This window comes from Emys orbicularis, chromosome 8, assembly GCF_028017835.1.
Source record: "Emys orbicularis isolate rEmyOrb1 chromosome 8, rEmyOrb1.hap1, whole genome shotgun sequence".
Taxonomy (NCBI): domain Eukaryota; kingdom Metazoa; phylum Chordata; order Testudines; family Emydidae; genus Emys; species Emys orbicularis.
The window spans coordinates 58,421,180-58,435,337 of NC_088690.1; the positions used below are offsets into that span (position 1 = coordinate 58,421,180).

The 14,158-nt window shown below is 43.4% G+C and overlaps 1 protein-coding gene across 1 annotated transcript in view; it reads left to right on the plus strand.

The window, feature by feature from the left end:
- Positions 1 to 14,158, plus strand: part of ACBD6 (acyl-CoA binding domain containing 6) — a 167,417-nt gene that overhangs the window by 50,223 nt on the left and 103,036 nt on the right. Inside the window, exon 4 of the mRNA XM_065409421.1 lies at positions 8,527 to 8,609. Coding sequence (XP_065265493.1) covers positions 8,527 to 8,609 — 83 coding nt within the window. The remainder of the gene's footprint in view (positions 1 to 8,526; positions 8,610 to 14,158) is intronic.

Here is a 14,158-nt window from a genome sequence, read left to right on the forward strand (position 1 = left end):
AGGATAGGTTCCTGGCTTAGTGTTTTTGTTGTGTGGTGTATGGTTGCTGGTGAGTATTTGCTTCAGGTTGGGGGGCTGTCTGTAAGCGAGGACTGGCCTGTCTCCCAAGATCTGTGAGAGTGAGGGATAGTCCTTCAGGATAGGTTGCAGATCCTTGATGATGCGCTGGAGAGGTTTTAGTTGGGGGCTGAAGGTGACGGCTAGTGGCGTTCTGTTACTTTCTTTGTTGGGCCTGTCCTGGAGTAGGTGACTTCTGGGTATTCTTCTGGCTCTGTCCATCTGTTTCTTCACTTCAGCAGGTGGGTATTGTAGTTTTAAGAATGCTTGATAGAGATCTTGTAGGTGTTTGTCTCTGAGGGACTGGAGCAAATGCGGTATCTTAGAGCTTGGCTGTAGACAATGGATTGTCTGATGTGGTTTGGATGAAAGCTGGAGGCATGTAGGTAAGTATAGAGGTCAGTAGGTTTCCAGTATAGGGTGGTGTTTATGTGACCATCGCTTATTAGCACTGTAGTGTCCAGGAAGTGGAACTCTTGTGTGGACTGGTCCAGACTGAGGTTGATGGTGGGATGGAAATTGTTGAAATCATGGTGGAATTCCTCAAGGGCTTCTTTTCCATGGGTCCAGATGATGAAGATGTCATCAATGTAGTGCAAGTAGAGTAGGGGCGTTAGGGGACGAGAGCTGAAGAGAGATGAAGTTGGTTTTAGCCCATGAAAGCTTATGCCCAAATAAATTTGTTAGTCTCTAAGGTGCCACAAGTACTCCTCGTTCTTTTTGCTGATACAGATTAACACGGCTACCACATTGAAATCAGTTAATCCTGTGCAAGTCCATTGAAGACACTGGGGTTTCATAGATATTACAGTGAGATAATTGAGAGATAGTGGGGATACAGGGTTGTCAGGAAGGCTGTGATGTGCAGAATGAAAAGAACCCATCTTGGTAATAGAGCTGTCAGTCAGGAAAAAAAAACTTTTTTTTTTTTTTTTGTGTGTGTGTGCAAACTCCGCATATATTTTTTAGAAATTCAGAGACAATAAATATGGAACCCCAAAGTGCTGCTTTTATCACTGTGCAGAATAGAACCACGTTTAAGTACTCTGGGTAGGACTCTTTCTTAATTTTTCACCTGCATATGGTTCATATACTTTTTTCCTTCATGTGATATGAAGGGACAAATAAAGTTCATGAGTCATGCACTGAATATTCTTGGGCTACATATTAGTTTGTCCCTATTTCCCAAACAATTATAGGAATAAACTTAGACAAATTGAGGCTCTAGCTCTCACATGTATAAGAAAGCCTTTACAATTTAGTTTCCTGATGAATTGCTACCCTTTGTGCCAAATTAATCTGTGGTATAACTCCATTGGCTTCTCTGGGGTTGCAAATGTGATTTATTTGGCCCAAGGAATTTTCTGAGGCACAATTTGTAAAAAGATGATGTATTTTCTAAAGTGTTTTGTGTGTGTGACTGCAGTAAGCAGAAAAGCTTTGTGGGAAGAAGCAAACCTGCTATAGGAGTCGCTTGTTTTTTTTTTTCTTGATTCCTTCTGAAAAACATGGAGAAACGATTTGCTGTCTTTTATCAACATCAGAGAAGAGAGGCTGGCTGTATGCAGCATCATGTTGTAGAAATAGCTCTTGCACTAATTAGCAGATGAGCTGAAATTAATTTTCATCCTTATTAATGTGGAAGTAATTGGCGGATGGTGTATGGGTATGAGGTTTTGTGTGAAAGACTTTTTAAGAGAGGCCTTTTGCTGTAAAGAGGCTTAAATCTTTCTCTTTGGGGAAAGGATGTTTTGTGTCACCTTGCTACTCTAATTCTGGGTAGCACTGCTTGACATACAATAGTTTTCATAGCCCCTACTCATATTCCATGATTTTGTAGCTACCTTCCAGTAAATCCCCAAAGCCAGCTATATTCTTTGGTCAAAGACCAGATTTAAGGTGTGCTGGTGATGGAGATCCTTGCAGAAACAGCACTGTATACTTGAATTTAAGATTATGACAAGATCCTCCTGACCAATTTTATTTGTCTTTCTCAACACACACTCTCTCTCTCTCACACACCCACCCACCCACCCATCACCTCTTGGGTGAATTTTTTTAAATGTGAATGCAAGTTTTCATCTCCATATGTGTTTTTGTGATTATAATGTTATTGACACTTGAGAATCCAGAATAAATAATGGGATTTACAATTTGGGACAGAAGAGAGAGAACATATTAATACACATTTCATGTTATTCTGTAGTTACTATACGTTCACAGATTTTCCTTTTCCCCCACACAATAGGCAATTTGTTTGTGTAGCTTCTTCCTTCATACACAGCATCACACAACACTTCAGAGAAAGATGGAAAATGGTTTGCAAAACTGGACTCAGGGCCTCTTACAACTAGAAAGGGGGAAACCCCATATTGGTATGGCGATTAGAATAGAAAAGGGATGAAGTGATAAATGGTAACATTGAAAGTAAATACTCTTCAAGCTGCAGTTAAGGGAGCCTGAAAGAAGAGAGGATCTGCTAGGGCTGTGGTACTGAAGGTAATTAATGATTACAAAATAAGATCACCTCCCATATGGAATATGGCAAACCATGGTCTAAAATGCATTCTTAAATTTTATTAGTTATTTGCACAATTGGGATAAGAAAAATGTATTTAAAAAAGGACTAACTATTCAACTGTGTTTGCACGTTAAACCAGTCCGTGGAGGGTGAACAGCCCTCTCGCTATCTTGGAACAAGGATAATCATTATTAACACAGTGTTTTATGTACCAGTCCTTTAGAACCTTACAAGTCCAGAGGGAATATGTCTTTGTGAAACGTATTAAAGGAAGATAGCAGAATTCCGTACTTCAAAGCCAGCCTTAAGAAAATAATACCATGGTTCAGCAAGGTTCTTAAGCATGAGTATTCCCATTAAAATCAATGGGACTATCTATATGTGTGAAAGTTGGGTACATGCTTAAGTACCCTGCTGAACTGAGGCCATAAAAAGAATAGGCAAAATACATTATAATGATCACTACTTACTAAGAAGGAACAAATGCAACCAACAGAGAAATATAAATAATCTTAAACATACTGATTGTGCAGCTGGTTTCTTATAACTCTTCCAGGGTGTAGGTTTCTAGACACCATGTTGACCTTGGAGTGCTGGGAGCTAAGAGTTTTGTGGTTTATTCTGAATTTGGAACACTTTACAAATTAAAAACACTTTCAAAAGAGACAATTTTTGTCCTTTTTAAAACAATGGATAGTAAATGCTGTGCAGATTAGTGTGCTTGGTTAGTAGCATTCTCGTGTCTGGTCTAGAATGTCAGAGGGTCTAGCCTCATACCAGGACTTGGGCTTCCACCCAGTGTTAAGACCTCTTTCAGGCATGGACTGTCACTTACTGTATATCTGTACAGTACATTGGCTAGGCAGTTTTTAACAATGTGCAAACATGATGACAGATGTAGCTGGATAACAAATGACAGGAAAGAATTTAGGAGAAAATGTCTCTTGATCATCTGTAGTGAAAATCAGAGAAGCTTCTGTTTCTTAATTGTGTGTGTTCACTCTGCAGTGTTTTCTCCATATTAGAAATTCAAGGAATAATGGTACAACCTCCTCTTACCATTAATGGGACTATTCATATAAGTGGGAGTTAGCTAGGGTTACCATTCGTCCGGATTTTCCCGGTCATGTCCACCTTTTTGGGTTAAAAATAGCGTCTGGGGAGAATTTGTAAATAGCTACAAATGTCCGGGATTTCCCCTGCATGCAGCACGTGGCAGGGCTGCAGGAAATTCAGCTGCTCGCATGAGGCTCCGGCAGTCAGAGCCCTTCCCCCGCAGCTTCAGATCAGCTGCCGGAGTCCAGCCCAGCCAATGTAGAGCTACTCCCCTCCCCTCCCTCCCTGCATTCTCAGATCGCCGGCCGGCCGGGCCGTTCGCATCGGGCCTCGGCAGCTCCTTCTCCTCCCCCCCTTCTCCTCCTCCCCTGCTCCCCCTCCCCTGCTGCCCAGCGCCCCGCTCCGGCAGCACTGTGCGGGGGCAGGGACCGGGTTGTGTATTGCGCTGGGGAGTGCAGCCACGTGTCGGGCTCCGCGTGGAGCCCGAGATGCTGTTCTGAGCGGCAGGGTAAGGGGGCCAGGTGGCTGGAGAAGCGGCAGGGGGTTTCTGGAGGGGGCAGTCAAGGGACAGAGAGTAGGGGGGATTGGTTGAGTCAGGGGTTCTGGGGGGGGCTGTCGGGGCGGGGGTGTGGAGAGGGGTTGAGGCAGGCAGGGAGCAGAGGGGGTTGGATGGGTTGGGAGTTCTGGGGGTCCTATCGGGGTGGGGAGCGGTTGGATAGGGCGTGTGGGAGTCCCAGGGGTCTGTCTGGGGGCGTGGGTGTGAATATGGGGTGGGGGTGTGGATAAGGGTCGGGACAGGTAGGGTCCTAGGGGGGCAGTTAGTGGCAGGGGTCCCAGCAGGGGGCAGTCAGGGGACAAGGAGCAGGGGGGGTTGGGGGTTCTGAGGGGGGCAGTCAGGGGGTGGGAAGTGGGAGGGAGTGGATGGGGCGGGGCTAGAGCGGGGCTCTCCCCCCCCCCCCCATGTCCTCTTTTTTGATTGTGGAAATATCAATCTAGGTATCAAATCTAGGTAACCCTAGAGTTAGCAGGCTATCAATTGCCGGGCAGTTAAGCTGTCCCTCCCCCACACTGCCCTGTGCTGCTCCTGCCCTCTGCCTTGGAGCTGCTCCTGGGAGCCTCTTGCTTGCTGTGCAAGGGTGGGAGGGGGAAGAGGGGTACTAATGTCAGGGTGTCCCCCTCACCCCACTCCTGCTGCCCGCTCCGTTACCCCATCTCCATAGAGCAGCGGGGGGACACGACAGGGCTCAGGACGGAGGGAGCTTGCTGGCAGCAGCTGCTGTCTCAACTTGCTGATCTATTTAAAAAGGCACTATACTTAGAGGGGCATCAGCATGCTTAAAGGGGCAGTGTGTGTGTGTGTGTGTGTGTGTGTCTCTCTCACAGGGTGTGTGTCTCTGTCTCTCTCTGCCATGCTGTGTCCCCTCCCTCCATTCGTGCTGCCTTGTAGAGTGTGAGGCTACATTAACTACAATGTGTTAACTCTTGAGGGCTCAGCCGAGTGCTAGTTCATCACTTAGCAGTAAGGCATTCCCTGGGAAATATCCCAGGAACTTAACCACCCCCCATTTACATTAATTCTTATGGGGAAATTGGATTCACTTAACATCATTTCGCTTAAAATAGCATTTTTCAGGAACATAAGTACAACGTTAAGTGGTGAGTTACTGTATTTATTTAAATAAGCATGTCTGCAGTGTTTGCAACCCAAACGTTGCAGTATTATGATAGTTTCACTTTCAGGCTCTCCTGTACTAACTAGTCTGTGCTGAGAGAAATGCAGAAAGTAAACATATAATTAAAAGTCAATTAGATTTTTTAAAATTTCATTTCAAATAATGTCAGGTGCTGGTAGCAATAGAGGTAAGGAAACCTGTGTTTCAGAATTTTTAATCTTTAATGAATCTGTAAACTCGGGGGTTGTACCTGATGACTGGAGAATTGCTAATATAGTTCCTGTTTTTGAAGAAATGGAAAAAACGTGATCTGAGAAACTACAGGCCTGTTAGTTTGACCTCAATTGTATGCAAGGTCTTGGAACACATTTTGAAAGAGAAAGTAGTTAAGGACATAGAGCTTAACAGTAATTGGAATAAAATGCAACATGGTTTTGCAAAAGGTAGATCGTGCCAGACCAACTTGATCTCCTTCTTTGAGAAGATAACTGATTTTTTAGACAAAGGAAATTCAGTAGATCTGATCTAATCTACCCGGATCTCAGTAAGGCATTTGATACAGTTCCACATGGGAAATTATTAGTTAAATTGGAGAAAATGGGGATTAATATGAAAATTGAAAGGTGGATAAGGAACTGCTTAAAGGGGAGACTACAACAGGTCATACTGAAAGATGAACTGTCAGGCTGGAGGGAGGTTATTAGTGGAGTTCCCCAGGGACTGGTCTTCGGACCAATCTTATTTAACATTTTTATTGCTGACCTTGGCGCAAAAAGTGAGTGTGCGCTAATAAAATTTGCAGATGCCACAAAGTTAAGAGGTTTTGCCAATACGGAGGAAGACCGAAATATCATACAAGAAGATCTGGATCACCTTGTATACGGGATAAAATTTAATAGTGCAAAGTGCAAGGTCATGCATTTAGGGACTAACAACAAGAATTTTTGCTGTAATCTGGGGATGCATCAATTGGAAGTGACAGTGGAAGAGAAAGACTTGAGTGTATTGTTTGATCACAGGATGACTATGAGCTACCAATGTGATGTGGCCACGAAAAAGCCTAATGAAGTCCTAGGATGCATCAGGCAAGGTATTTCCAGTAGAGACAGGGAAGTATTAATAGCATTATACAGGGCAATGGTGAGAACCCATTTGGAATACTGCATGCAATTCTGGTCTCTCGTGTTTCAGAAAGATTAATTCAAATTGGAACAGGTGCAGAGAAGGGCTACTAGGATGATCTGAGGAATGGAAAACCTACCTCATGAGAGGAGGCTCAAAGAGCTTATCTTGTTTAGTCTAACCAAAAGAAGGCTGAGGGGAGATATGATTGCTCTTTATAAATACATCAAAGGGATAAATACCAGGGAGAAAGGAGTTATTAAATTAAGTGCCAATGAGGACACACAAACAAATGGTTATAAACTGGCCATCAACAAGTTTAGGCTCAAAAGTAGGTGAAGGTTTCTAACTATCAGAGGAATGAAGTTCTGGAACAGCCTCCCAAGGGGAGCAGTGAGGGCAAAAAACCTACCTGGCTTCAAGACTGAGCTTGATAAGTTTATGGAGGGGATGGTATGATGAGACTCCTACAATGGTATGTAGCCAATTATGACTGCTAGCAGCAAATATCTCCAACGGCCAGTGATGGGAGACTAGCTGGGGAGGGCTTTGAGTTACTACAGAGAATTCTTTCCCAGGTATCTTCCTGGTGGGTCTTGCCCACATACTCAGGGTCTAACTGATCGCCATATTTGGGGTCAGAAGGAATTTTCCCGTGGGTCAGATTGGCGGAGACCCTGGGGGGTTTTCACCGCCTTCTGCAGCATGGAGCACAGGTCAATTGCAGGTTTAAACTAGTGTAAATGGTGGATTCTCTGTAACTTGAAATCTTTAAATAATGATTTGAGGACTAGTAATTCAGCCAGAGGTTAAGGGTCTATTACAGGAGTGGGTGGGTGAGGTTCTGTGGCCTCTAAAAGGACCTGATTTTCAGAGAACCTTCTGAAAATCAGGCTACTTCAAGGTGTCTAAAATTGGGTACCCAAAATCACTAGTCATTTTTGAAAATGTAGGCCTTAGACTATATATTGAGCCATCAGTATTCTAATTGTTCTTTTCTGTCATGGTAGAAATCATTCAGAATCCTAGAGTTCTTTGGAGTAAATCACTTGGAAGTGCTACCCATTATAAAAATTAATTTAAATCTATATTAAATAGATTTATAAAGGTGAGTCTAGTAACCAGGGCCGGTGCAACCCATTAGGCGACCTACGCGGTCGCCTAGGGCACTAGCATTTGGGGGGCGGCATTTCGGGTCCTTCAGCGGCGGCCGCCCCGATCGTCGTCGGCATTTAGGCGGAGGGAGCTGGGGCGGGGGGGGGGGGGCGCAGGGAGGGCCGCCTGCAGCAAGTGGGTGGGGGGGCGGCACGCAGGGGAACTCCCCGCCTCAGCTCACCTCTGCTCCGCCTCCTCCCCTGAGCACGCCGCCCTGCTCTGCTTCTCTCCCTCCCAGGCTTGCGGCCCCAAACAGCTGATTGGCGCCGCAAGCCTGGGAGGCGGGAGAAGTGGAGCAGCGATGGCGTGCTCGGGGAGGAGGCGGAGCAGAGGTGAGCTGGGGCGGGGAGCTGCCGCATGGCTCCCCAGGCCGGGGAGAGCTGCCGCAGGGGGGTGCCTCAGGGTGGGGGGGGGGAGCTGCTGCAGGGGGGGGGGCCTCAAGGCGGGGGGGGGAGCTGCCGCGGGGGGGCGCCTTAGGGCGGAGGGGGGAGCGGAGAGCTGACACAGGGCTCGGGGGTGGGGGAGGGCGCAAGGTGGAAGTTTCGCCTAGGGTGCGAAACATCCTTGCACCCGCCCTGCTAGTAACATGACATTACGCTGCCTCCCAAAGGATTAGCACTTCGGTCCTAAGTGGCCAAGGCTGAGAGCGCTGTGCAGGCAGTGGACTCATTCTTGTGAGGAGGGAGGGAGGGAGGGAGAGAGAGAGAAGGTGCCTTGTTGTGCCTCTCAGAAAACTCCCTCTGGACTGTGCTCAGAATAGCATTGATTGATTTTTGGAGCCCTGAGATGTAACAGAGATATGAAGCATTTGAGCATGGTGATAGGGAAGAGAGAGGAAGGATCCTAAGGAACCATTCTCCTCCATGCCCTTAAAAAACAAAGTTACAGCATGAGGCATACTGAGTCTGAAAGCCATGTCACTCTACTAATTCTTTCTTTCAGACACCAGAGAAAAGCGGAAAGGAAGGAAAAACTGGGTTTGGAGGCCCAGTTGTCAGCTCGCTGTATCAGGAAGAAACCATCAGGTGACTGTCTCTTCTGGTCTTTTATCACTGATATGTTTTCAGTTTAACTTACTTTAATTTTTCTAAGCATTTTTTTTAACATCAAACAAGTGTGGTGGCAACTCCAGCTGGATAATAAACAACAGAAAAGAACTTTTCAGGTCCATAGTCATTTAAATCAGTAACTGTCTGTATTGCTCCCAGGTACTAACCTTCCCTAGCATGAGATGTAGGAGTGGGAGAATGTCTTCTGCCTTGCTATTACACAGCTCAAGAGGGCAATATGTGTTTATCAGTAGTTATCCAAAAAAGTGTTTTTTCAAAATACAATTATTTCTTTGAATAATACTGAATTTGTGTATAGCAATTAAGGTTTTATAAGTGGACACTGTACACCTTCATTGGGAAGCCCTGTCTTACATCAAAGTTAAATTCTTCCCTCTCCTGCTTGCATAGCAAAAATACAGTTATTAAGCAAGAATGGCTGCTGTTTGACAACTAAGATACTTCTGAACTAAAATATAAAACAAAATTAAATGTAAAATAGATGAGAATGAAACATTAAAATTCAGGGTAAACCGGAAAAAAGTCAGCAAATGCAAAATTAAAGGTTCCTACAGTGGTGTTTGCTCTCTCACATTGCAAGCATGTAGTTATGTGTGTTTTCTCTTTCTGTTTTGTTATGTATCTTGCATCATTTTGATCTCAGGAAATCAAAATATAAGTGATCTTTGACTTTCTAAAATATCCCAGATTCAGTGGGAAGTATTCTAAAGCGTTTAACTGTAACATGGCATTTGTGTGATTTGCAATGAAAAATAACTCATAAATGGATGATTCCAAAGTGCTGTACAGGGGACTGAGCTGGATATTGATAGTGTTGTGTTTGAACAAGCAAACCCACAACAATTTTGCACTCACCGGTAGTTCAAACACTTCCTTGGGCATTGCATCCTATTTTACTGAGAAATGGACAAGCTGGCCAGGACTCCAGGGTTATCTCTCTATTCTTTTCAGAAAGAGCCAACAGATCTTTAACTTCCATTTAGACATTCACCAAAGATGGACAGATATCACCTTGGTTTGCATATCATCTGAAGAATAGCACTTCTAGATGCCGGCAAACTGCTCTACTTTTGTCTTGTTCTGCCAACATTAGGTCTGAACCCAGGTCCTTGAACTCATGACCACCTGACCTAGAGATAAAAATGCTACTCACTGAGCCACAGTGGCACATTAGACACTTAAACCAGCTAGTCAATGCTGGGTGTTGAGCTTCAAGTAGGTTTAACTCCATAACCCTGTCAGAGTAGTAGGCTGCATGGATTACTGCTTCTCTTATTCTCCCCTCTTATTCTTGTGGTTCATCATATATAGTAGTAGTAGAAAATATAATTCTAGTTGGTTTAAGTAGTCTAAATCTCTTTTTGGTACACATGGAGCAATGGGTTTTTTGTTTTTTCCCCCAGGAATACTTCATTCACATAGAATTTACAAATAAATGCAACAATAAATATTTTTCAAATATAAAATTTACCCTGAGGAATGTTTTCTGCAATACATCTAATAATACTAAGCAGCATGCTAGTGGTTGTGCTTCCAGAGTGGTGTTCTTGACCTTTTACAGAATATTTTTATTTCTTGCACACACAAGTTGTACCATTTTAATTATACTGGTATAAAGTGGTACAGCTCCAAGTGTGGACATAGTTATACTGGTATATGTGTGCTCATACCTGTGCATCTTATTTCCCTTTGCATATGGGCATAAATTATCTTGGTACAACCACATTTATAGCAACATCCACACTAGGGATTGTACCAGTATAATTATATTGCATTCATTTTCCTAAGTGACATAGTTATAACAATAAAAAAATTGTGCATAGACCAGGCCTAAGAAAGATGGCAGTGGCATACTAGGCAAGTGAAGACATGGAAGCTTGACCATTGATTTGTATCAAGGTGACACAGTAAAGTGGGGTTGGTACTGGGTAGCATCACCTTGCCTGAGAATTTGAGTGGTTGGGTTTTTTTTGTTTTTTTTTAGGACATCTTGTATGCGAAGGGGAAGAATCAAAATACATTCTGTAAATTTTCTGTTCCATGGATGCTCCTAGATCTAGATTCTGATGTCTTGCCATTGAGTCAAATGTTCAGTGACCAGCCCTGTTTTTAAAATGTGAATGCCATTATACAGTATGGTGAAATTTGTATTTTCCTATTGCACACCAAAGGCAGTAATTTCTTTGCAGTGTTCAATTTCATAGGCAACTATGTGCAGATAATGTGGTGTTTCTCAGTGCAAGACACACAAGCCTATTGTGGAAGAGCTGTAACTGGTTGTGGAGTTGTATGGGGGAAAAGAACAATTTAATGCCCTGATCTAGCAAATACTTAAGCACAAACTTAATTTAAGCACATAAATTAGTGCCATTGACTTTGGTAGGGCTAGTCACATGCTCAAAGCTAAGCACATATGTAAGTATTTGCAGAGTCCTAACATATGAAAAAAGTCAACTCATGTAGAATATGCATTTTATTGAAATCATCATCATCATCATCATCATCATCATCATCATCATCATCATCATCACCACAATATAACTCTCACCAAACTTAGTTTCTGTCTAGCCACAAGAAGCAAAAAAATTTACAGAATGTCCTACCATATGCTCCCTAGAATTCAACTGCTGCCAAAGACATAGGGGAAAGGGAAGCTCTGAGCTAGCCAAAAACCAAAGTCAGTGCTTCTTACATAACCAGTATCTAGACTTGTACCTGGAAACAGACTGGGTGCCAGTGGAGAATGCAGGTGTTTACTTAAGAGGCAGGTACTGCATTCTGCCCTGTCAGAAGCTTCTGAATGGCCTTCAAAGGTAGTCTTAAATAGAATGTATCACAATAGTCCTGCCTGAGGTGACACAGGCTTGTTTATGTGCCAGGAAACCAGAATAGAGATGAAAAGTTGCAATCTCCATGGTCAAATGCAGATGGTACAAGACACTTCAGGCTATCAAAAACATGTTTTAATAGTTACCAAAGGTAATGAGAATCAGCCTTTCTTTAGGAAAATAGCTAAAAAGTATAAATGCAAAACAAGATTATAATTGGTTATTTTAAATCAGGGTGTCATGCTTGCTGATTTAAATCATGATTAAAACTTGGGATTTAAAGTGATTTAAATGAACCTACTCTGCCACCAGTATCCCCTTTATCTTCAGAACTATCCAAACAAGCCATCTAGCCTTCATCCAGGACCCTAACTTCGCTGGCATGCTTGGAAAAGAAAGGAATCCAGTTTTAATGAGAAGACAGACGTGTAGCTGAGTATGATAAGCAAATGGCTCTGAAGCCCAAAACCTCACCATCTTGCCAAGCAGCATCCATATATACTCATTGACCAGAAACTGAGTGACAAGATGGAACCCTTCAGGAGTGCTGGAACAATTTTTATAGTTGGGGCACTGAAAGCGGAAACCATGTATTGAGTTGTTAGTACTACTTCAAGCCCGTACCACTGAAGCCCATGGTAGCCTGCATGCAATATCCATATGGGAAAATGAGCAGTTGCCCATCACAACCTTTTGTCTTCTCAAGAAGAAACGAATGGAGCAACAATAAATGAATCCCATTGTGACATTGCACTCCATATGATGTTATGAAAATATGCTAATGGTGTGAATATAATGTAACTGGAATATGCTTCATGCAAAAGGTCTCTTGTAAGGTACCATTATAAAGCTTATAATCTACTGAGTGTGGTCATCCTATTTTTATATAAGTGTATCATTCTTGTATCTGAAACTAGAAATATGAAATATAACTCTGAGGTCCTATTGTAATTATGCAAAGTGTGAGCCATTAATGGTAGTTTGGAATCTTGATGGCGCCCATCAACTAGGACAATTGGTTGTAAATGGCTCTGTTTACTTGCAAGCCTTCCTGTGAGTCAGGCCAGGAAGAATGGAGGCTTGGGGTCTCACAGAACATGTGACCATGTCATCTGGTACTGGAATCCATCTTAAACTGGGTGCTTTTCCATTTAGAAGGAGGGGTGGGGACCCAGAGAGACAAAAGATTTCCGCCTTTTGCCAAAGCTATATAAGGGGGTGGAACCAGAGCCGGCTCCAGCATTTCTGCCGCCCCAAGCAAAAAAAAAAAAAAAAGCCGCGATCACGATCGGTGGCGGCTATTGGAAAAAAAAAATTTTAAAAGCCGCGATCGGCGGCGGCAGTTCAGTGGCAGGTCCTTCACTCCTAGAGGGAGTGAGGGACCTGCCGCCCCCGAATTGCCGCAGGTGCCGCCCCTCTCCCTTGGCTGCCCCAAGCATCTGCTTGTTAAGCTGGTGCCTGGAGCCGGCCCTGGGTGGAACAGAACAAAGGAGGTTCCAGTCATGAGAAATCCCCTAGTTGCCACTTGAGCTGGAGCTAATAAGCTTACCGGGGAAAGGATTGGGCCCAGACTAGGAAGGAGTCCAGTATGTCAAAGAAGCTTATTGGAACATTTCTGAGGGTGAGATTTTATCTGTAATCAGTTTCTTAATGTATTAGGCTTAGACTTGCATATTTTGTTTTATTTTACTTGGTAACTTACTTTGTTCTATCTGTTATTACTTGAAACCACTTAAATCCTACCTTTTATACTTAATAAAATTACTTGCTTATTAATTAACCCAGGGTAAGTGATTAATACCTGGGGCAGAAAACAGTTGTGCATATCTCTCTATCAGTGTTACAGAGGGCGGACAATTTATGACTTTACCCTGTATAAGCTTTATACAGAGAAAAACGGGTTCATTTGGGGTTTGGATCCCATTTGGTGTCTGGGTGCTGGAGACAGGAGCACTTCTTAAGCTGTTTTCAGTTAAGTCTGCAGCTTTGGGGTGCGTGTTTAGACCCTGGGTCTGTGATAGAGCAGACTGGCATGTCTGGCTCAACAAGGCAGGGTTCTGGAGGCCCAAACTGGCAGAGAAAACAGGCTCAGAGGTAGTCTCAGCACATCAGGTGACAGTCCCAAAGGGGTCTCTGTGACCGAACCCATCACACCCATCTGCTGTTAAAAGGAGTTGAAGACAAATCAACAGTACTTTGTGATCAGCTGTATCAGAAGCTGTTGAAAGATCTAACAGGATCATCATGGACTAATGTACATCAACAGAAGGTCATCCGCTAAAGAAATAAAGCCAGTGTTTTCAAAATTGAGTATTTAAAGGTGTGCATCTAAATCCATATTTAAGTGCCTAGTATGGAATCAGGTGTCTAGTTTTAGGCACTCAAGTTTGAAAATGTTGGCCGATATGGAATTGCCTTGTCGTGTCCAGGACTAAAGCCAGACAAAGATGTAAGAAGCTAGAAGAGTTGAGCTGTTGCTGGTGTTGGTTTGTTCCAACTTTCTCAATGATTTGCCTCAAAGGGAAGATTTGAGGCAGAATGGAAAAACAGAAAAATATTAGGCCAAGCCTACATATACAAACATCAACTGATTTAACTCAGCCAGTTTCTAAACCGATTTAAGAATGTCCACACAAGGAAATTGCACTCCTTTATTTAGATCAGTTTAGAAACTGA